The sequence below is a fragment of the Strongylocentrotus purpuratus genome, unplaced genomic scaffold, assembly GCF_000002235.5.
Source record: "Strongylocentrotus purpuratus isolate Spur 01 unplaced genomic scaffold, Spur_5.0 spur5_scaffold_2, whole genome shotgun sequence".
NCBI classification, from domain to species: domain Eukaryota; kingdom Metazoa; phylum Echinodermata; class Echinoidea; order Camarodonta; family Strongylocentrotidae; genus Strongylocentrotus; species Strongylocentrotus purpuratus.
Genome location: NW_022145605.1, coordinates 1,413,058 through 1,438,009, shown reverse-complemented (window position 1 = coordinate 1,438,009; position 24,952 = coordinate 1,413,058). Strand labels below are relative to the sequence as shown.

The 24,952-nt window shown below is 38.2% G+C and overlaps 1 protein-coding gene across 1 annotated transcript; it reads right to left on the bottom strand.

Moving 5' to 3' along the window:
* Positions 1-5,869: 5,869 nt before the first annotated feature.
* Positions 5,870-23,939, bottom strand: LOC592250 (probable RNA-directed DNA polymerase from transposon X-element). The gene is made up of 5 exons (XM_030992513.1): positions 21,132-23,939; positions 18,061-18,277; positions 16,024-16,203; positions 10,138-10,347; positions 5,870-7,903 (listed from the first exon to the last, which is right to left on the bottom strand). Exons 1-5 carry the CDS (start codon positions 23,937-23,939, stop codon positions 7,839-7,841), a joined length of 3,480 nt encoding a protein of 1,159 aa, XP_030848373.1. The 3' UTR covers positions 5,870-7,838.
* Between the last annotated feature and the right edge of the window lie 1,013 nt (positions 23,940-24,952).

The following is a 24,952-nucleotide window of genomic DNA, read 5'->3' as shown; positions in this document are numbered from 1 at the left end:
ATTATCCATCTTTTGACACCAAATACATGATGATTAGAGGTTTTAGTTCAAAACAGATCCTTAATACACTAATGCACGTATATGCATACAGTTAATACACATGTGGGCAAAAATGTTGTTTTTGTGGAAATCAAATCAATAACTTTGGATTGCTATAACTTTTTATTGAAATGATATATAAACCTCTCCCTGGCACAGGATATTGTCGTTGTACATAAGCAAATTCCTGGAAAGTTATGAAAAAATGCAATTTTCCGATTTTGATATATGGAAAATAATGTTTTTTGATCAAATTCAATTTTTCAAAAAAAATCACAAAAATCATGTTTTTTACTTAAATTTGTGATGTTAATTAATCTTGAATTCTTTGAAATTGGTATCAAAATGTAATTTAACTCTCTTTCATATGACACCAAACTCATGGTGGTTCAATGTTTCCTTAAAATATTATTTACATAATACTATTTTGTCGTCAAAAGGGCGTCCACCTGGCCACACCCACCACTTAGAAAATGCCAGACGGTCAATTTGTTATGTGGAGCTATGCGATCTTTACATCTGTACATATGGAAGTTGGTTTCCTTCCCAGCAAGGTTTACCCCCACTGGCTCCCGGTTTAGGACCCCCCAGGAAATGAAGGAGGGGTCTGAAAATTTGAACCCCATCATTTTTGGCCAATTGGAACCCTTTTGAAGCAAATACAGCAACAAAATCAACTTTGGCACAAAAATCCTACGGGATTACATACCATACCGCACTAAATATTTCTCTTTCTCTTTCTCTTTCTCTAAAAAAGAAAAAGAAAAATACAAGCTAGTCTAATTCCTCAGACACTCTAAAACTGGTGCAAAAAACAACCATTTACCTACAAAATCTCTGGCTTTATCTCAGCCAAACAACAATAAATCAATCAATTATTGAACGACACGTGTAACTTTAGCAAATTGCTGTAACACAGTGGTGAACTACCTGGGCAAAATCCCGAGAAGCAGCAACATGACACGAAAACGAAAACCATGTCACGTCATTGCTGTATATCACCACACCCATGTACTACATCATCTCCCCTCATTTCTTCCCCTCCTTATAATTCTAGACTCTATCTCTCTCTCTCTCTCTCTCTGAAATACATATACACGTAGTACACTGTAGTGCATGTATGGTGAAACTTCGTAACAAACTCCTTTGGGACTAACAAATTTATCCCAGTGTATCGAAGCTTTGTATTCAGCCCCCCCCCCCCCCCTCCTTAAAAAAAAAAAAAAAAAAAAAAAAAATGAAGAAAAAAATGTATTGAATAGAATATGGGATGTGAAAACTTGTAACATGGTTTTATTGTTCTCTTAAAAATGAGCGCCAAGAGAAGACCTATCTTTTGCATTATAGACCTTAAAGATAAACTCCAGTACTGGTAAAAAAAAAAAAAAAAAAAATTCTCACAGAATCAAACGAAACTTACACTGAATGTTCAAGATTACAAATAAATGACATGTGCCAAACAATGTCGGAAGAAAATGTATACTGGCTGAGTAATGAGCATAGAAAGACAAGGAAATCAAGGAAGTACTAGCCCCGACACCATGTGTGTTGTCCCATATATAGCTTTCTATATGAGTGCTTGTTACTTTACCAAGACTCGGTCAAATTTATTATGATTTTGATGACTCCAGAACCTTGCAGTTCATATTCATATTCATATTCATATTCATATTCATATTCATATTCAAATTTATTGTCCAATGATTGGAAATTTGTTTCATTTGCATGTCAGTACAAGGTTACACATTATAAACATCAATAAGATACATATGGGTACAGAGTAGAACATTTAACTTGGACATAGGTAACAACAAATGCGATAGTTCAACATGCAGACTAAAATTCGATTCATAAATTAAGTAGTTAAATTCAGTTCAAGTTCGGATTAAATTCATTCGCAATTCAGATTAAATACAATTAAAATTTAAACCAATTCAATTCGTAATTCAGATCAAATCCATTTCAAATCCCGATCACATTCAGTTCGTAATTCAAATTAAAATATAATTAACAAAATCAAATCACATTCAATTTATAATTGAAACTAAGTAATAAAATTAAATTCATAATTCGGGTTAAATTAAGTTCACAATTCAAATTCAATACAATTCATGATTCAGACAAATTCAATTCATATTTCAGAAAATAATTCAATTCAAATCCCGATCGCGTACAATTCATAATTCAGATTAAATTAAATTGACAATTCAGGTTAAATAAATTCATAATTCAGATTACTACAATCTATAATTCACATCAATTCAATTCGTAGTACAGATTAATATAAAATTAACAATTCAAATCAAATTCAATATATAATTCAAACTAAGTAATTAAATTAAATACATATTTCGGGTTAAATTAAATTCACAATTCAAATGCAATACAATTTATTCTTCAGACCAATTCAGTTCATATTTCATAATATAATTCAACTCAAGTTCCGATCACCTACAATTCATAATTCAAATTAAATTAATTTACAATTCAGATTAAATGCAAGTTATAATTCAAAATAGGTGATTACATTCAGTCATAATTCAGATTAAGTTAGGTTCACAGTTCAAATTAAATTCACAATTCAGATTAAATTCAGTTTTTTATTCAGACTTAGATTAAACCCTCCTTGTTCATCAGCCTGATTGAGCTTGGCACAAATGAATTGAGAAACCTGCTCGTTCTGGACCTTAGAGATCTTAACCTGTTTCCTGACCTCAGGGCTACATAATTATTATTTAAGGGGTGACGGCTGTTATGGTAGATTGATTTCGCCTTGTCAAGTACTTTATTTCTACATATATCTTCGAAGTCTAGATTCTTCCCTACAATTTTTTCCGCTTGTTTAACAATTCTTTTTAGCATAGACAAGTCTACTTACATGCTACATGATCAACTGTTTCTGATCCTTTCCACACCTTTTCTTTCACAATGCAATCGCATTACCAGTACTAAAGTTTAGGCGTTACTACTGCAGCTAGAAGGGATTAGACCACACAGCGAGCCAACGAGGCAGGCGCGTAGCCAGGGGGGGGCGGTGGGGGCGGTCGCCCCCCCCCAAAACGCCGGCCCCCCAAAAAAAAGAGAGAGAAAGAGAAGGAAAAAAAGAAAGAGGACGTAGGAAGAAAAAGGGAAAAGGAGTCTAGAACGGTACAATGAATCGTCAAAGCTTCCGCGCTTCGCGCGGGAAGGGGGAAACTGAGTTCAAATTAAGAAATATGAGTCGGGAAAGGTACAACAAATCGTCTTCTTTCTCTAATAATTTAATGAAACGTCAAAGCTTCGCGTGAGAGAGGGGAGGGACTGAATACAGATAAGGATTAAGAGTCGAGAGAGGTACAACGAATCGTCTTCTTTCTCTAATAATTTAATGAAACGTCAAAGCTTCGCGCGAGAGAGGGGAGGGACTGAATTCAGACAAGGATTATGAGTCGAGAAAGGTACAACGAATCGTCTTCTTTCAAAGCTTCCGCGCTTCGCGCGGGAGGGGGGAAACTCCCCCCTCCCTGCACCCACCCCCCTAGGGAGCGCGCTTCGCGCGCTCTTTAAGTGATTCGCACGCTTCGCGTGCTCATTACCGCCCCCCTAAAATGAAATCCTGGCTACGCGCTTGCAACGAGGTCACTGTGACAGGTGGCTATCTCATTAACTCAGCTCTCATTAAACATAAGAAAAAGAGGATCATGGGGGACCAACAGGCACCGATTTGGGAAGTTTTCTATACAGTGCGTCCCAAAAAAAACTATACACTTTTGAAATGGCTGCCGAATAAAAAAATATATGATTCTGGGGGAAAAGTTTTATATGTATGGAAAGCTCATAAACTCAACTTTCATATGACACCAAAAAGTCTGAAAATAATTCATGCTTGGGTGAGCATTGCTCACTTTTGTACAGGGTATGAAAATTAGGTTGCGCAGGAATTAGCCTTCCAATTTGTGGAGGTAAATCCTTTGGTGCTTACAAAATCGAGGGGGATATGATACACTCATGATTTGCTGAGTGAATTACATGGTTTATAAAACCAAACTTTTATGCATGAATGAACAGGAATTTCATTTTTTATTGTAGCATTGTAACTTTCCCTGGTAGACTCAGTGGTGTGTTCATGGGAGTCAGGATAGGGTGATGGTACATGTTGTAATTTCCATCTTACAAACTGTTATTTTTTTACATCTGTGACTTTGAATAAAAACCTTCACCCCAAATTTCAATTATTGTAAGATTAGTTGAACATCTCATTGATTTACTTAATAACCAGATGGGGATTATGTAAATTGATTATTCAAATACGGTTTGTTGAAAAGAGGAATATCACAGATGTTGGCTATTTATTCTTCCGGTTACCCATTTACCATTTACAGAAACTCAAGTGCTAAAATGACTGGTTGGTTGGTTGATAGATTGAGTGATTGACTGAGTTATTGATTAATTATGATTGAATGATTAAATTATTGAAATACTGAATGGTGATTGAATGCTTGATTGATTAATTGATTGACTGATTGGCTGATACAGCACATTTTCGATTAAGTGATTGATAGCTGAATGTAATGGAATGTCCAGATATGCACAAGCACACCCAGGCAGAGAGAGAGAGAGAGAGCGAGAAAGAGAGAGAGAGAGAAAGAGAGGGGGAGGGGCATACATGTCCTCTTGACCCTTATCCCATCTACCAAACAAAGTCCTACCCTACATTTCACCTCCCCCTGCACCATGTACCATCACCCCGTCCTGACTCCCATGAACACTCCACTGAGCCTACCATGGAAAGTTACATTGCTATACGGTAATAACAAATGCAATTCCTGTTCACTCATGCATAAAATGTTAATCCCATAAACCACAAATTTCAACCAGCAAACCCAAACTCATCACAATTGATCATAAATTGGTCATATCATCCTCAATTCCGTAAGCTCTAAAGGATTTACCTCTCACAATTTGGAAGGCTAATTCCTGCGCAACCTAATTTTCATACCCTTTACAAAAGTGAGCAGTGCTCACCCAAGCGTGATTTATTTTCGGACTTTTTGGTGTCATACGAAAGCTGAGCTTATGAGCTTTCCATACATATAAAGCTTTTCCCCTATAATCATATATTTTTCTATTCGGCAGCCATTTCAAAAGTGTATAGTTTTTTTCGGGACGCACTGTATAGAGGGAGCAAGTAGCTACAAGTAGGACAGTGTGCCTTTAAAAGGACTTGGTTACATTGTTCAAATGAGAGATAGTGGTGCTAAGGTAGTGACTCCAATGCTAGATGTACAATTAAAGATAATCTGAAAATTTGAGTGAAAACGGACTATTATTCATGGTACAAATTTGGAAAAACTGATCTGATCGATAACTACATTAGAACAATTTAATTACATTTTAGGTGAATGGAAATATCATAAAGCAATAAAATGGTTCTACATTCCATTCCAGACATTTAAGTGTTGATAGATTTTGTATAGCCTGTTTTATGTCTTTTTTTTCATGGAAAAACGGTTGGGAAAATTCCAAAATGTTTGGGAGAATTTACTGTTAATCACTGTTAGAGGGTGTCATACATCGACGCCTTCAAAGAACACCATATATATCTTCGTGGTTTGAGAATTTTTTCAGGATTTTTTGCATGTCAGAGGGTTAGTACAGTGGAAGGAATATAGTAAGTAATATATTTTACAAAAAAAAAGCAAATTTTTTCATCAACCTTCAACAATAGTTACCAAGTCACTTTAATATAGTTTTATTTATACAAAAATTCAAAAATTCAATGACAGAGTCGCCCAGAGCAAATACATGTTCATTAATTATGTGACGAAAAATAAACAAAAAATACATGTGCATAGCTTAAAAATAAATTCATGTATTTATTTCTTTTTTTCAACTATAAGAAAGCATAAGATGATGACAACGTACATGTATTCTGTACACTGCGTTCACCTACAATTAATTTTTACAAAATACAGTACATGCACATTATAAGGCCCGACAATGGGGTCTGGTACACCTGTACACCCCACCCTCCATCCAAACATTTTATAAACAGCAACAGGGTATCAGTTCAAAAGACCAAGATTACCAAAAAAATATAAAGATACATCATTTCTATACTGCAATTCATGACATTTTTGTCCAGCATCTGCCCAATAGACAGGGGGTTATAAACGACAGGTGGGAGGGTGGGAGGGGGGAGCCGGGGGCAGGGTTGTCTTAACATTTTCAATTTGCTCAAAGCTTTCTTATATATCATTCAAGCAAATTGAAGAAAAAAAATTATTAGCTTTTCCCTAGCAAATTCTAAAAGTAACTACATGTATTCATCCAAAATAAAATTTCTTCTCAAGATACTACATAAACAAACAAAAACAAGCAAATAACAGGTTATTAGAAATCCCCATAATACTAGAATCAGCACAAAAATGTGTCAAGGACTTTTACTTTTCTTAATTTGTTACATTACGAACTAGATAATTAGAATGTTCATATTTTAATAGATTTCCTCTTTCATGGTTATACATGCATAACTATATTCGATACGTACAGTTTTTAAAGACGATGACAACTAGACAAAATTCTTCAGCACCATCTTTTTATTACTGTTACAAAATTTTCCATACCGTTATCAATTTCTTATGCCAATTTATTCATAGTCAGAATCGAATTTTTGAAACACCTCTAGCTCTCTCTCTGTCTCTTTGATTGAATTTAAAAACAATTTATACTTGGAATGTACAAAATTGATTTTAAAAATTCCAAGAAATTTCCCTTCAAGGCTTGTTCAGACATCGGCATAACCCCAGTGGTTCTTTATGACAAAGTAACGTGTTATACACTACACATTTCTTTATCTTATAACACAGAGCCTAGTGAATACGCGGAAGTCCTTAGTTCAGCGCAGTGTCAATATGCTAATGTAATAAGTCAAAAAGTATTTTGAAAATCCCTTCCATTTTTTATATTAGTGATAGCTAGGTATGTTAATTAATCATCATGTTTCATAACAGATCTTAACTAGGACAAGCTGACTGTTCACCAATAATTCAGACTTTCAGAGATACCTCTGCAAAGCACCATTGAAAAGTGTTCACTTGGCGTGATTTCAATATGTTCTAACATTAAAATACTGTACCTGTTGCTGACATAAAAGTAAACATGATTCCATAAACTACCCTATAAAGCAGTAAAGCACCAACAGAAGTCATTTTCAAACAACATAAATTCTTCTGCCCCAGTGATATCACTTCATGCCATTTGTATGTATCGGTGTAATTTAAGAAATGGACAATTTTCAGCGAATTCCGCGGATTTTAATAAATAAACAAGCACGTTCTTTTTTTGTTATGGGTTTGGAAATAAAAATATGCCTTTTTGAAAGTGCAAGATATTTATAAAAAAGAGTCACCTTTGCACTTTGTTTGCCAACATGAATGAATATCAGGTACAATGTTTTAGGGTTCTTGGTGTGAATGTGTACAATAAGTCATGTACTTGAAATGCCTTAATAGGAATATATTAAAACCTTGTTTTGTAATGGTTTTTGCGCGAACGGGGGTAACGTTTTGTGGAAAATGTTTTTGAGAGTTTGCAAAATAGGGGGTCATTATCAACTACGCTAACCATCATGTGCGACACCTATGAATATGAAGTGATACCAATGGGGCTTTCCCACCCTGACAGACTCGATCGTAGACGAGATTTAAGAAGAGGATTCTGATGAAAGCGGCGAATAAACGCTTTCTGTGTTGGTGCGGGCCGTGGTAGGAATGATGTCTGGATCAGATGAAATTAACGAAATGTGCTCCTCTGGATCATTACCAGTACCATTCGCTTTCGCTGCTGAATTCATCATGTTGGGGAGGTGGCTGGGGTACTGGCTCTGGAGTTTGTCAGATATGATCACAGAATAAGAGCATCAAATTTAACATATACACGCACTCATTTCTACTAAGGGAATAATTCTTGATGCAATGAAATTTCAATTGTTCTGATTGGGTTAAACTCATTCTTTCCTAAAATTGTCCATATTATATACAGACAAGAAGAAACAAGTCTTGGCTGTCTCGGTATAGTCACTCAGTTAAAGATCCCACATTTTTAGGCTAACTATTTGCCAATGGGAAGTATTTAAGTGACCATTCCACCGTGCCCTCTGATCTGGAACATATATAGCCGGTCCTGTGTGCGGGTTATGTTTTTCTGCTACGACAATTATTGGATTTAAATCTGTCAAAATCTTGTCTCATTAGATAATCTAACCAAGATATCACCCGTTAAAGGTACTATGTCCCTTTTGCAGCCAACATCAAATTCTGTAGAACTTTGCAGGAATTATGAATATGTCATGTATGTCCTATCTGTGAAATTTAAACGTTAGGAGTGTCCTAATATTCAATTTATGCAAGGAAACCCGTTTACTTGCTAGACTTCACTTCAGACACTATTGAGTGACTGACTGGCTTTTTTTCATCTTTGGTAATAACATAAATAAAATGAGCTGTAAAGGGTACATGAGCATTTGTCTACATCAATAACCCACTTCTTGTAATGGCTAAATTTAAACTGATTGAATCTTTGCGCAGCATAAAACGTACGACCATTCAGTACAATGGTCTGAAAAATCAGACTATTACTTACTGGATCTATAGCTCCTAAGTCGATTTGACAACTAATAGTCGTTATTTTCCAACTTAAAGACATTTTCAAGCCCCAATTTTTTTAGGGAAGTTCTAAATTAGTATTGTCTTTCAAATGCCGTTGGAATTTAACCTTCTCATTTGTTTGGCCTGCAAATGGAACATAGTACCTTTAACTTGAACAAATAGTGAAAGACCGTAACAGATCCGTGATTATAGGTATGTTGTGGAATGTATAATTGTATTCTTTTTTTATGTCATTAAATTAACATTTCTTTTGGTTAAATTTCTACGTTGTTTTAGATCTAGCAAAAATCTGACTTGGACGACGAGCGTACAAATCGTAGGCGTAGAAGCCTTACGCCCAGGTATTGGCCAGCTCCCTATTATTATATTAATAAGACGTAAGACTAAGAGATAAGATAGATGTTGGGGACAATGAATTTATCTAAAATAATCATTCATTAGTCTTAGAATCAATAATGGTCAGGGTCGGGCAGCTTTTAAATCATAAATTGAGTCTTGACACATTTTTCCTAGTCAAACTCAAAATAATAATTTCTATTTGGTGCGGTAACTGTGATGCTGATTCTTAATTCAAAAATAATACTGCCTAGTCATATTGCATTTGGTCTCGATCACCTGAGCTGTTAGCTAGCTACCACAGCTTAAATTTGGCATGGTTTTTAATGAGTGTGAGGGTCTTAGTAATGGAAGATAACTCAGGATAAAAGAGAGACGGCAGACTGGTTTTTTATGGTAGACATGTTATTTATTGAACTACGACGGATACCGGATATTCGTATATAGCATATCGTAACATTCATCCCAACAGAAAACTTGCAAGAGGGCATGAAATCATCCCAAACTAGATGCACCTCCGACTGGCCGCAGTCGAAAATGATGCCTCCGCCATGGAGCAATTTTACAAACCAAAACAGAAGCAAGTTTAAAATTCAAGTTTGATTGTAATGGCTTATACCGAAAGGGTGGGTAGCGTCGCGTCACGTTAGACTTGAACGCGACCATTCGTCCAAAGCCCTCCCCCCCGGTTTGGCCGAAAGGGTGCGTTGACTAGCCTTCCACATCAGTCATTTATAATATAATTTAAGGAATATAAATTTAAGTTGTTTGATTAAAATAATCAAAATAGAAACAGATTACAAATTAAATATAACTATTTTTTACGTAGTCTTGCAGATCAGGCGTTTATAAGAATTGACAATTTGCCAAAGGACAAAATGTGATCAATCTAGCACTAAAAATAAATCCTGTCCCGAAGGAAAGAAGGGTTATAAGACACAATAGTACTATGTTATGCGTCTGTTACAGAATCAGTTTTTATCATACTAGTGTTTAATTAAGGACTAGCAAGATAGGAATTGAACAACTGATCAAATACATGCAATGTTTTTACAATGAACCAGCAACCATAAGGAGACCATAATAAAAAAAAAAATGCTGTAACCTGGCTTACCACATATCGGTACATCAACTGACCATACTCCCCTCTTTAAACAAGCTGTCTGCACTGCCGGCTGAGCTGTATAGCCTTGATTACAACTAACAGAAATGGATACACGCTCACCGATGGGCAAACCCTCGTCAACGACATTCCCTGCAAAACCTGTGATTGAGTAACGCTCTCCTCTGGATCTACGATCTGGGAGCATGCATCGAAGATGGGCTGTTGGAAAAATATTGATTAAAGATGGCGTTACAAACAAGAGAAAGCTCATCGAATTGTGGATTCTCCTGCCAAAAAACTGTCTGATCCTTGCTCAATCTAAGGACTTGTTTGTGTTCTTTCAATCAATCACATAAAGTAGCCACGGCATTGCAAGGTTGCCTTTCAAAGCCCAAACACCCTAAAAAGCAGGCTATTTCATCCTACGATAATGGAAGAAAGGACAGGTATTGTCTACAAAATATTCCTTGGCTCCATCGCCAAAAGTGCGACATAGCATTTTTGCAAGAGACCTTTTTGTCAAGAAACATAGAAAATATAGTATCTAAAGAATGGAAAGGACTTTGCTTGTTTGATCATGGTACAAACCATTCCAAAGGTGTAGCAATTTTAGTCAAGGAAGGTCTCCCTATTACGGTCATCGACAAACATTTCAAAGGTGATGGTAGGGCTATTGCACTGAGATTTTCGTATCAAGATCGAATGTATTTATGTATAAATGTGTATGCTCCAGCAAAAAACACACTGAAAGAACATTTCTATTCATCTTTATGTATATGGGTGAAAAAGATTAGAAAACTAAACGACGTTATGATCGCAGGTGGAGACTGGAACTGTGTACAAAACAAAAAACTAGACACTAGTGGAGTCTCATATGCATATTTACCAAAACAGAATTTTGTTAAATTTCGGAAAAATAATAACTTAGTAGATGTGTGGAGAAAAATGTTTCCAGAGAGGAAACAGTTTACGTGGAGGCAGCTGTCACTGAACATTTACTCAAGACTAGATTATTGGCTCATGTCGAAAGAGCATTTTTCATATATTTACTCAATCGACATAAAACCAGTGTTGCAATGCGATCATAACGGGGTATCCATGAAACTTAAAATATTAGCACAAAGTAGGGGAAAGGGTTGTTGGAAACTGAATAATTCTATCCTGAAGGATGAAGTGTTTAAAGAAAATGTTAAACGTGTTATTCGTAAGGTTAATATTGAATTTAGTCAATTTGATAAACAGCTAAGGTGGGAAATGTATAAAATTAAAATTAAAGAATTTAGTACAAAATATACAGTTGATGTTAATACAAGAAAAAAAGAAATATATTGCTAATATGGAAAGTGAATATGATAACTTGTGTAAGAAAATAGATGAGGGTTCATGTGCATATGATATAGATAGAATGAAGTGTTTGAGACAAAAGATAGACAAGTGGTATGAATATCAGTGCAAAGGTGCATTTGTGAGATCTCGGGCAAGGTGGCTTGAATTTGGTGAAAAGTCAACAAGATATTTTCTTCAGCTTGAAAAAGCTAAAGGGAAAAAGAAAGAAATAGATTGTCTTGAAAGTAACGGAAAAATTATCAAAGATGAACAGAAAATTTTGACAGGTATACGAGAATTTTATTGTAAACTCTATAAGGGAAATAATACCGAGGCTGGGTTTAAAGAATACGTATCTGATATCAACCTAAATGTTTTGAATGAAGAAGATGCAAATTTATGTGAGGGAAAAATCACAGAGGATGAATGCTGGGAAGCATTGAAGTCAATGAAGATGAACAAATCACCTGGAAGCGATGGACTCAGTGTTGAATTTTATAGATGCTTTTGGGGGGATATCAAACATATGGTAATTGACAGTCTTAATGAGGGTTAAGACAAACAACAATTGTCGTGCACACAAAGTCAAGCTATCCTTACTCTATTATATAAGAAAGGTAACAAAAATGTTTTAGATAATTGGCGACCTATTTCGCTGTTAAACATTGATTATAAACTTGCAGCTCGCATTCTTTCAATACGATTACAGAAAGTTATATATAAACTTGTATCACAGGATCAGGCTGGTTTTTTAAAAAACCGCTCTGCATCTGAATGTACCAGACTAATTCAGGATACTATTGATTATTGTCTTTTTGCAAACAAACCAGTTGTTATGATGTTCTTGGATTTCAAAAAAGCGTTTGATACCATTGGTCATGTTTTTTTATTGTCCTTGTTACGGGAACTTAAATTTAAAGATTCGTTTTTAAGATGGATTGAAACGTTATATAATGGTGCTCATGGTCGTGTCTTAAATTTTGGTTGGATATCCGACAAATTTGCAATAGAAAGAGGCGTTAAGCAAGGTTGTCCACTTTCTCCACTTTTATTTATAATAATTGCAGAGGTTTTAGGGAAAAGAATTAAACAAAACGCCAAAATAGAGGGAATCCAAGTCCCAGACTTCAATGAAGATCAAGCTGATTTTAAAGATATACGTATCGTTCAATACGCAGACGATACGACGATTATTACTAGATCTGTTAAATGTGTTAAAGAAATAATGAAAGAAGTAGAACTGTTTGGAGCACATGCGGGACCAAAAATTATCTGGACCAAATCAAATCTTATGAAACTTAATATAAATGACGATGAAGTTGAAGATTTATATTTCACCGAAGACCCTATAAAATGTCTTGGTATTTATGTAGGTAAAAATTATTTTGACGTTCAAAATTTAAACTGGGAAAGTAAGGTAGAGAAAATAAAGAATACCTTGGATTTATGGAAAATGAGAAAACTTACATTGTACGGAAAAGTTGTTGTGATTAAACATTTAGTTATGTCGCAGATAGTACATACTGCCACGGCAGTTCCGATCCCTCCTAAAATAATTAAACGTATAAATAAACTGGCTTACACATTTTTATGGAATTCTAAAACAGAAAAGGTGAAACGAAACATCTGTCACAATCCTGAAGTAGAAGGGGGGTTGGGAATGATCGACTTAGAGTCAAAATGCCGGTCACTCCGTCTTTCATAGATTCATAAATATTTAAGAGATGAACAAAGTGCTTGGAAAATTTTGTTTAGATATTGGATCAGGAAAATTGGGGATTTGCCACTTTGTTTGCATTTTAATTGCAAAAAGAGCGATATGTGTCGTATTTGTAGAAAAAAACAGTTGCCTAACTTTTATGTTGACATGTTTTGTTCTTGGGCTGATTTAAAATACATTGATATGTTTAAAGTAACAGATATTGAAAATGAAATGATTTGGTATAATAGCAATATTAAAGATATGAATGAGTTATTGTATTTTCCAAACTGGATGAGAAACAATATTTTTAAAGTGAAACAAGTCTTAGTAAACGGTATCTGGAAAGAAGTTGATTCTATTTGTATTAATTTTCAAGAAAATGAATTACTTTCCGCCTTCAAATTGGCAAAGTTAAAAAGTGCATTTCCGAATTTTTGGTTGCAGAAATTACGTAATAGGTTACAATATGTAAAGTGGTTGCAGTGGAATCCAGTATAATAGAAATAGTAACAGGTGACTCCATTGATGTAGCGGTCATGAAAGCCAAACACTATTATAATTTGATGTTAGAACAAAATAGACAGGATCTGCCGTGCATTTATTTTTGGAACGCTTATTTTGATTTACCTGATGAGTTTAACTGGAAAACGGTGCTCCATTATAAATTTTACTTTATAAATGACAACAGAATTAAGCAGTTTAATTTTAAATATCTTCATAGAATATTGCCCAGTAAAGACAATTTATGTAAATGGAAGATTAAAAATAATAATCTATGTGATATATGTAAGATTCCAGATACAACTAACCACCTTCTCCTGGCTTGCAAGAAGGTTTCGCTTTTTTGGAAGATTGTATCCAAATTAATTGATACTTCGTTTAATTTTAAAATCTTTTTGAACGAAGAAATTCTTTTAATAGGTTATGAAATAGAGAGAAGAGAAATGAATCTTGTCAATCTTATTTTAAACTTCGCTCAGTTTATTATCTATAGAAACTATATTAGAGAATGTTTTGGAAGTGAAAAGCACAGGATACATGCTGTATATTTGATAAAAGAGTTAAAGGTGGAAATTCGCACCTATCTCAATATAAAATGTAATCAAAAGAAATTCGATACAAACGAAGTTACAAAAGTTACAAAAATGTTTTCATTATTTTAGTTAGTGATTATGTCACATTAGTTTCATGCTCTGTACTATGTATGATATGTTACAACTGCATGAATTCTGTATTTAAACACTGTTGTAAATAGCTGTTATTTTATGATATGAACAAATAAAGTCCCTCGAAAGAGGATAAATAGAAAAAAAATCTTGTCTACAAGATAACCTGTACTGACTGTGGCAATTCCTAGGGTGTAGAAACTGTGAAAACACTAATACAGTGTTGATTGAAAAACCACAAAAGAGTCCTTATAGATTGAACCCATCTCATTCAGTATAGGAGCAGAACGCACCCTAAAGGCCCGGTCACACAGCCCTCCACGGGCGTATCGCGGCCGAATCACGGCCAAAAATTTCTGCCCGTGAAGCAGACGCTGTTGGACGCTTTGAGGTCGCGATAAAGACGCGATACAGCCGTACTTTACCCGTCGTTACACGCGGTAAGAAATTCACACGCGGTTGGCCGCGCGAAAAAGTTTTGGGCTGCCCAAAAATTTAGACCGCGGGTAATCGCGGGCGGTACACGTGGTACACGTGGTACACACGCGGTAAAGACGCGGTACAGACGCGGAACGAACGTGCTAGGACGTGCTACGGCCGCGGTTAAGACGTGGTTACACGCGGAATTGGACGCGAAAATTTAGCGGGTAATCGCGGGTGGAGCACGGTCATAGCACGTTTGTTCCGCGTCTGTACCGCGTTGTTATCACGTGCATTAGCGTGTGTACCGCGTGTAAGCGTGGTAGGCCGCGGTACCGCCGCGCTTCACCCGCGATAAGGACGCGGAACAGTCGCCGGCGTCTGTTCCGCGGGCATACCACGGGTAAACCGCGGGTAAGCCAATTTTGCACATTTTCCACCACGGGCAACCGCGGGCAAAAAAAAAATCGCGAAATTTTACCCGCGATACAGACGCGAAAGGCTGTGTGACCGGGCCTTTAATACTGGATACAACATTGAATGGGATATAACGCCCATATCATCGACTTTAAAACACATGGACGTCTGGTCAAGAAAATTCAAAGAATCCATCTAGATCAAAAGGATTAATCTATCACTGAATAGGGAATCTGGCTATTCACTGTCACCTATATCTATGCGCCCGGTGATCTTGAGGCAGCAGACGGCAAGAAACTGCGTGAAGAATGATTTGGTTTGAGAAAGTCCACAGGAGTGGATTAAAGATTGCCTACTCAGTAATTAGGTTGGTAGAAGCTGAAATCATATGATAATTTGTTTAGGGATAACAAAATTCAGTCAAAATCTATTTCAACTTTAAGCTAGTTGAAAGCCAGTCTAAGGTACATATTATGGTCAAACTGAGCAATGTCTTGAATGGATTTTCACGTAGCACTAATATCCATCATGCTGTGAAGCTCATGGTGCTTCAACATTCTTACCTAGGTCATAACTGAGCAGCCCAAGAAACTAGCACTCAAGCATGTCAGCTGCCCATTTAAACCTGGATGGGGAGTGGTAAATGTAGATTAACATCTTGCCAATGGACACTGGTGGTGGGCTTGAATTCGAACCCCATAACTTGTGATATCCATTAACCCCTAAAATGCCTCTACAACCTATCGTCTCAGTTGCGATATACAGGTAGCAGATGTTGGAGCTCGTGATTTTATTATAAGAATAAAACAACCTGACTAAATTTACTTCTTATTTAACGCAAAGTCCTCAGAATATTTTTTTTACCTGCTACTCTGCATACTGGCGTAGAACCTGTCCATTGTCCATTGTCGCACTCTCTCTCTGCGGTTCCCTCGATTTCCCAGCCTTCACTGCAGCTATACCTGACCCTGGTATCCTGCACATATACCCCTGATAGTATTTCAATGGTGCTACGAGAGGCCCTCACTGGATGTCCACATGGCACTACATCAAAACAATGTCTACACTGAATTTGAAAGTATGAGGATATTATATACAGCCCATACAAATAATGCATCCCGTCTCGGATGATTCAAGTTTATATAATCACAACAATAATCACAAGATATATATATATATATATATATATATATATATATATAAATACAGTTTAACAACTAAATTATTCATATCCCTGTAAGTTTGAGTTTTTTTTGTTTGTTGCTCAAGCATGAAAGGTGTACTGGTTGAATTATGGCCTTTGTTGAATACTTTTAGATTTTAATCTAAATTAGCTAAACTTTAATATGTCACATTCAAAGAAACATACATAGGGACAAATCAATTTTTCACAGGCTTAAAGGTAAAGACCAGTATTGGAAACGCCCCAATTTCAAAAAATGAAATGGAAGCTCTCATTACCAATCATGTGAAAGAATATCTTTTGACTAATACATGATGATAACAAATTTGCCGGGAAACCGCCTAATAATTCATATATTTGGTAAATTTGTTTCTCTCATGGTCTGTGAGAGATATAGGGTAGTCCCATATACATCTTTCTGTGTATAGTCCTTGTAACTTTACGAAGAATGGGCCAAATTTCTTATCATTTTTGATGATTCCAGAACCTTGCAGATGCTAGATGCTAGATGATCAACCTTTTCTGATCGATTCCACAACGTTTCTTTAACAATGCAATCGCATGACCATAACTGGTCTTTACCTTTAAACGAGGTCTGCTTGCTTCAATGCTTCGTGAGAAGTCCCGCAAATAGTGGCCGTTGTAGACAGGTATGCGTTGGCGGCAATTTTGAATTTGAATAATTGATTGACAGCACTCGCAAGGCCTCCGCCAGTGCGCCAACAATTTTTTTGTAAGGGCTTAGTCGGGCGAAAACGAGGCGGAGAGCCGTAATCGATAAATCTAACAAATGCAAGTGTATTTATTGGTGTTTAAAAACTAAATAAACAAAGAGTGGTACGGTTTTTAGTCAAAATATAAATACGAAATGATTAAACATAATAATTTATCACTGAAATTGTCCGGCATTTTTTTTAAATGCATATCATATCATATGATGAACGAGCCTGAACATTTTATTGACAGACAGGCTGCGCCCACTAACCAGTAATTCGCGGTGCCTGTGATGTGAGCTGTGCACGACGAACAAGCGAGTCATCAATTGCGAAGTTCATGATTGTTATGTTTTCAGCCCATAATGTAATGTGCAAGAAACAATATCCTGTCGGTAATCAAATGTTCTTATCAAAGTTTTAATAAAAGCGTAGGATTACTTTGCTGTGCCGACGATCCCCAGAGCTGACTGTGTGAGCAAAATTGCTCATACGCTACTGTTGCTGGTCGCTACACGGCTGCTGTTGTTTGCTATACAGCTAACCCTGGCGGTAATTTGTGCATTTTTAGTGGCCAGCGGAAGCAAATTGAGTGGCCGCTGGTAACGTTAGACAGGTGGTCATTGTGGACAGGTTCTTGACTACATGAAATCTCATGGGGTAATTTAAGTGGTCGTTGGAGACAGGTGGTTGTTAACACAGGTTTGACTATAATACCTTTATCTAGTGTATTTCGATTTGACATTATTATGAGTGTAATATTTTGGCTTTGCTCAGGGCGCACAATTTAGAAACAAGACCCCCACCCCTAAAAAAAGGTTAAAAAAATATTAACAAAATTAAAAATTAAAATCAATGCTTACATAGTACAATTACGTTCCCGAATTAGATGCTTGAAAATAATAAATGCAGGTGAGCACATTCACATGCAAAAAATGACCTTGACTCAATCATTAACGAAAACAATTAAACAGGCATGCTCATCAAAGGATTTTATGTACTCACCTGTCACCGTAACAGTAAATGTGCATGAGTCATGGTTCGAGGAACTGTCTGTTGCTGTGACAGTGACTGTCGTTGGACCATGAGGGAAGGTAGAACCTGGCCCTAGAGGGTCGTAGGTCAACGATGGTGCAGGGTCAGCATTGTCTGTGACATACACCAGGAATGATACAGTGAGTGTATCGGAGGTGAAGTCAGCTGGGCATGTGATCACAGGATTCTGATTATCTGATAAAATATAAATGAATGCAAAAGACAGACTTTAGTATTGAGCAGTTGCAGACTTTGCCATGGGGAGTCCGAGGAGTTTCTTTCCTGCCAGGCCGCTTAATTGTGGATATCTATCAATGTGCTGGTCAGGCCATTTTTTTCTCATCAGATTTCTTAGGGGAGGGGGCTCCCGAAAATTTGAAAATCGGGGGGGGGGGGGGGGGCCCAACCCCCCCAAAAAGGTAAAAATCGCGTGATTTTGCATGATTTTTTTCTCAAGGGGGGGGGGGGGCCGGGCCCCCCGGGCCCCCCCCCCTTGATCCGCCACTGCCAGGCGGGCCTTGGTATTGAGGTCTACTAAGCACCTGTTAAACCCAAACAGTTAACAAGGCTATAACCAAACTAGATGGACCTTCGACCGCGCGCAGTCGAAAATGATGCCTCCGCCATGGAGCAATTTTACAAACCAAAACAGAAGCGAGCTATTTTTTGCATACATAATGAGCCCTGTGACGTTTGATATTTGACCCCGTTAACCCAAAATCTAATCAGTTTATTTGCTCTGCAAGATAAATACATGACCCAAGTTTGGCGGTAATCCATCAATGGGTTCTTGAGATAACGCGATTACAGTTATTTTTGCATACAAAATGAGTCCTGTGACCTTTGACCTTTGATCTCACGACCCTAAAATATACTCAGTTCATTGGCTCTGCAAGATACATATATGACCAAAGTTTGGCGGGAATCCATCAATGGGTTCGTGAGATAACGCGATCACCAGCTATTTTTGCATACATAATGAGTCCTGTGACCTTTGACCTTGGATCTCGTGACCAGCGCTCAAAATACACGGGGGCGGTGGGCGATTCGCCCCCGTGAGCTACATAATCGCCCCCATCAGGTTGCTCACGGAGGCGATTGCAAAATTAAAAACCGCTCCCGTGGAATTATAAAATAAAGATTATCTTTTCTGTTATAACTTTAACACAATATTGAGTTTCAATTTTCAAACCTTAAACCAATGAAATGGAACTTAGATTAGCGTGCAAGATTTCTCGTTTTATGAGTAGGCCTATTATTACCGATTCAGCTCGCAGTGCAGTGCCGCCGTCAGCAGTGGTTATATGCCTACTGCGCCGTTATAGTAACGGTACGTGTGCACGCTGCCGCGCCATGTCTGCTGGAGCTGAAGGCGATCGCGCAAGGGCAGAATCATGGACATGGAGAAGTTTTTCGTTGTAAAAGCGCTAACCTGCTGAAATCTCGTGATTTCAAATGACCAGCAAATAATGAACCTCGACCAGTAAATCAATATTAGGGACTTTTAGATTTGCACAATGAGAACGTGGACTGCAACGTGTGACCTCCTTTTAAGGCAGTGTCAGTGCTTAAAAGGACGTCACATGTGACTGCCAGTGCCTTAAAAGGACGTAACACGAACACGTCCACGTCCACGCAAATCTAAAAGTCCCTATTGAGAAGAAGAGGAAGACCAAGATGTCTTGGAATGATATGGTAACATGGGCAGATTTACGGGGGGGGGGGGTTAGGGGGTTTAACCCCCTCCTCCCACCCCCGGCCCCCTTGGGCTGCCAAGTGAAAATGTGATATTAAAGCGGGGGGGGGGGGGGATGCTGGAGAGGAGGACTGCTAATCTATTTTATTTTTTTCAGGGGGGGGGGGGAGTGAAGCGCCGTTTTAGCATGACTTTCTTTTTAACTCTTACTTTCACCTATCCCAGCTAACCCAAAGTTTTTGGTTGCTGCTTTATAATTATGTAGTTGATAATGCAAGATTAAAATAAAGAGAGAGAGAGAGAGAACCACCATCATTTTGCAATGGTTCAGGGTTCGTGTAATGTACATTTGAAACCATTTCTTAGCGTCTCAACCCTAAAAAAAAAAGCAAAACTATTTTTGAGGAAAAGCATTATACTGAATTAAATAAAGAATAATAGCTTTATATTGGATCATACTAATACTGATACGGGCTAAAGACAATGTGGTATTTGTATAGAGGTATTCCAAGATGACATTCTGATAATCAACATTTGTTCTGGTATCATATGTATATACGCATAATACAACTGATCTTTATGATTTCTTAACGTGACATAGCTTCTTCTCCCCCTGCAAACAAAAAAGAAAACAAGGTTATTTAATAAAAGGATCATGCGACAAATAATCATTGTGATTCAAATTGATGCAAGGATTTTTTTTGAACAAGCAATGCTTTTCACCAGAATCTTCTTTGTAAAAACGACTTTTACAAATCTCAGCCATGCAAATCTGCCACTGTGTTGTAAGATCACTTTCAGATTAGGAGAAAAGTATTCTTTAATGAGTATTTTACATTGAATGGAACGTCTCAACTCAGTAAGCATGGCTGAGATTTGTAAAAGTTGTTTTTACAAAGAAGATTCGGGTGAATAGCAGTGCTTATTCAAACAAATATTCGCATCAATTTGAATCACAATCATTATTTGTCGCTTAATCCCTTTTAGTGACCTTGTTTTCTTTCTCGTTTGCAAGGGGAGAAGAAGATATGTCACGTTAAAGATGATGATGATGATGATGATGATGAACAGCATTTGTATAGCGCCATTTATCTGCAAAAGCATTCAAAGGCGCCTGGCTCCCTCAATATGTCACATATTATTCGCAATGTTGCCGGAAAAGATAGGTTTTGAGTTCAGATTTAAAGGTATCAATGTTGTTACAATTTCGAAGTTGGACAGGTAGAGAGTTCCAAAGATGCGGAGCAGATGAAGAGAAGGCTCTTTCCCCGTATGTTTTTAGACGGGTACTGGGCACTTGAAGAACGAGTCCCGCACAGCGTAGTCCTGGTCGTAGCTGACGTACACTGATGAGAGCAGATACATAGCCAGGGGACAAGTTATGTAGAGCCTTAAATGCAAGCAGCAAGATCTTATACTGCACTCTGCAGTGCACTGGCAGCCAATGAAGCTCATGGAGTGTAGGCGAGATGTGGTCAAACTTCCTGATTCCCATCAGAAGGCGAGCAGCAGCATTCTGGACCGCCTGGAGACGTTTGATGGCTGATGATGGTAAGCCGACAAGGAGAGAGTTGCAGAAATCCAGCCTTGAGGTTATTAGAGCATGAATGAGGTTTTCCGCGGCACTTCTGGTGAGACAGTGTCTGATCTCTGCAATCCTGCGGAGATGGTAGAATGCAGACTGACAGACACGCGAAATGTGATCCTTCATGCTCATAGTTCTGTCGAAGACTACTCCAAGATTTCTAGCCTTGTTGTTGGGAGATACAGCTTCCTCACCGACTAGAATAGGAGTACCAGTGATCTTATTTCCCATGTGTGGTGAAGACAAAAGGAGATACTCGGTTTTCTTTTCATTGAGCTTCAAGAAGTTGCGTCTCATCCAACATCGAATCTCTTCGATGGCAGCACTGATGGCTGCAGCTGCACGTTCCTCAGCGCCTCCAACTTTTGGATCAAAAGTTAGGTAGAGCTGGGTGTCGTCTGCATAGAAATGTGCGCTAAGACCATGTCGCTGTATGATAGAGCCAAGAGGGGTGATGTAGAGTGTGAAGAGCAAGGGACCGAGGACAGAGCCTTGCGGAACTCCGTAGCTAAGGGTGGTCTCAGGTGATAGATTGCCATTGATGACCACAGCTTGTCTTCTGTCGTTGAGGTAAGACTCAAACCATTGGAGTGCAGTTGCTTCAATTCCAAAATCTTCTCTAAGTCTCTCAAGCAGAACAGCATGATCGATGGTATCAAATGCAGCTGACAGGTCAAGCAGAACTAGGGCAGCTGCTTTTCTGCAATCAATTGATGTTAGGATGTCATCCGAGACCTTCAGTAGTGCCGTCTCCACACTGTGATTCTTTCTGTATGCAGACTGTAGGCACTCATGTAGATCATTGCCCTGCAGATAAGCTGTCAGACGACTTGCGACAATTTTCTCAGTCACTTTGGCCAGAAAAGGCAAATTTGATACTGGGCGATAGTTAGCCAGATCGTTGTGATCAAGTGAAGATTTCTTCAATACTGGGGTAACATATGCCAGTTTCAGACAGTCTGGGAAGACTCCATCACGCAGTGACGCATTAATCAGACACGAAATATGCAGAGCTAGGAGGTCACCGTGTTGTTTAACAAGAACTGTAGGCACCGGGTCAAGCGAACATGTCTTTGCAGATGTCTTGTGAATTATCCGCTTGACTTCCTCTGGACATGTAGGATGTATCAATGTCAGATGGGCATCACAATCACGTGAAGGCTGTCCGTTTGGGAGGACCTGAGTTGCTGGCATACACTCCCGGATTTTCTCAATCTTTCCGACAAAGAAGCGAGAGAAATCAACAGCAAGGTCATCATCAGTTAAATGCTGAGGCATTTTCTTTGACGCTGAGGTTTTCTGATGAAGAAGTTGGCTGATTATACCGTACAAGGCCTTCTGATCACTGCCACACTCCATGATGAGGTCGTTCCAAAACTCTGACTTCGCCACTTTAAACAACTCTTTGGTGAGGTTTCTTTGATCCTTGAAAAGTTGTTTATCAACAGAGAGCCCCGTCCTTCTCCATTTACGCTCAAGTTGACGTCGCTTTCGCTTAGCGTCTGCTATTTCCTGGTTATACCATGGAATGGCTGGATGATCAATGATGACACAGGATCGCTGTGGAGCATGTCTGTCAAGGAGTTCTCCCATAACCACGTTGTACTTATGTAGTAATGTTTCAGCTGTTAGTGATGCATCAGATGATGATAGCTCGGACTTCTCTATGTCTGAGCTGAACGTGGTGGAATCAATTGCCTTTATCTTGCGAAACTGGATTACCCTCTTGACTGCCTTTGGCTTCCTCAAATGCAGCTTACAGTGAATAGCTGAGTGGTCGGACAAAGATTCGCCTATCTCTACAGTCTCCAAGCATTCTTCGCCAACCCGTCCAATAACTAGATCCAATGTATGGCCAGATTCATGGGTAGGCCCAACCACATGCTGCTGAAGGTTATGATCATGCAGTAAAGACATAAGCCGGCTTGTCTCATTAGAATTCTCATTCTCCCAGTGGACATTAAAGTCTCCAAGTATGAGTAATTTACCAGTGAAGAGAACATACTTATCCAGAAGGGAAGAAAACTCTTGGATGAAGTCACTGAAGCTTGACCTATTTTTCGACGAAGGCGGAGGGCGATAAACAATCGCTAATTTTAAAGTAGCATTGTCATAACTCAGGTCGCATTCCGTTATCTCAAAGGATCTGGGTTTGTCATGACCAAAACCCTGGGCCTTCACATGGAGGCTGGACTTATGAAGTAGAGCAACCCCGCCACCCCTGCGATGTTCTCTGGGAACACTGATGAGACTGAAACCCGCAGGTGTGATATTTCCGGCAGCTACACTGTCATTTTCCTTAAGCCAAGTCTCTGTCAATGCTAGCAAATCTAAATCATGATCTTTCAGATGGTCAATGATAAGGTCAGATTTATTACGTGAAGACTGGCAGTTTATCAATCCTACCTTTAGTTGCCCATTAGTACGTCCTTCTTGCTGTTGATTGATATTCTGATGATTCCTCTTACCACCTCGGATTCCTCTGTGACCAGACCTGGGTCTCCTGATGTCTAAGTCGACCAGTCTGTTGTAGTCAGAGGCAGGGAGTCTCCTCTGATCATATGTCATGTGTATCCTTATGCAATAGAGCTCAGTGCATGTATACTGCAGCATAGTCAATTGTATGATGAGAGGTATTGAAAGTCAAGTCAAAAGCCAAGGGCATTCCAACTAGATGGCACAGTAGGAATGACAAAAGAGCACAACAAAGCTCCATTCATCCACTTGTGCATCACTGAACATGAATGGTGACAGGCAGGGAAAGTGAACTCTCAAATTTCCAACTTCAATTTAAACATATGGGACACACAGTGTAAAATCCAGACATCCAGCTGAAAAAAGGATGGACAATCTCGGACAAATGTGATGAAGAAGAACCGCCAACATAGCATCAAAAAGTATCCTTAAGGTATCCAGTAGAAGGTGTTAACCAGCAGACACCAATATTTCCAGCAAAAATGCGAAAAAACATGAAATCTTGGAGGAGCCAAAACTGGGTCGCCTTGCAGGGCGCACACACAATTAATTAAAGATCAGTGTTGTATGCGTATATATTATATACACAGGCCAGTAACAGCTGTGTAGCTTGTAAATTTGTAAGAGGGAAAATGCTAATTGAAATGATAATGATGAAATAGAAAATAATTGAGAAGTATCATAGGTACCAATTCAATGGATATTTGTATAAAAAAGAGCCCCCGTCAGTACTAAAAGAGCCCCCGTTAGAAGGCTCACGGGGGCTCTTTTTTGGGGTGGAAGAGCCCCCGTGGACAAAAAATTAATTTGAGCCCTACTCGTGACCCTAAAATCTAATCGATTCATTGTCTCTGTAAGATACATATATGACCCAAGTTTGGCGGAAATCCATCTATTGGTTCTTGAGATAACGCGATCACGAGAATGGGACGTACGGACGGACGGACGACCCGAAAACATTCTGGCCCGAATTCACAAAGGAGGTTTGTCGATTAACCTCCTTTTGTTTCGACAAACCTCCTTTTGTTATTTACAAACTTTGTAAAAAACGCGTCAAAACGCGTCATATGACGTACATAAACCTCGGTTTGTCGACAAACCTCCTT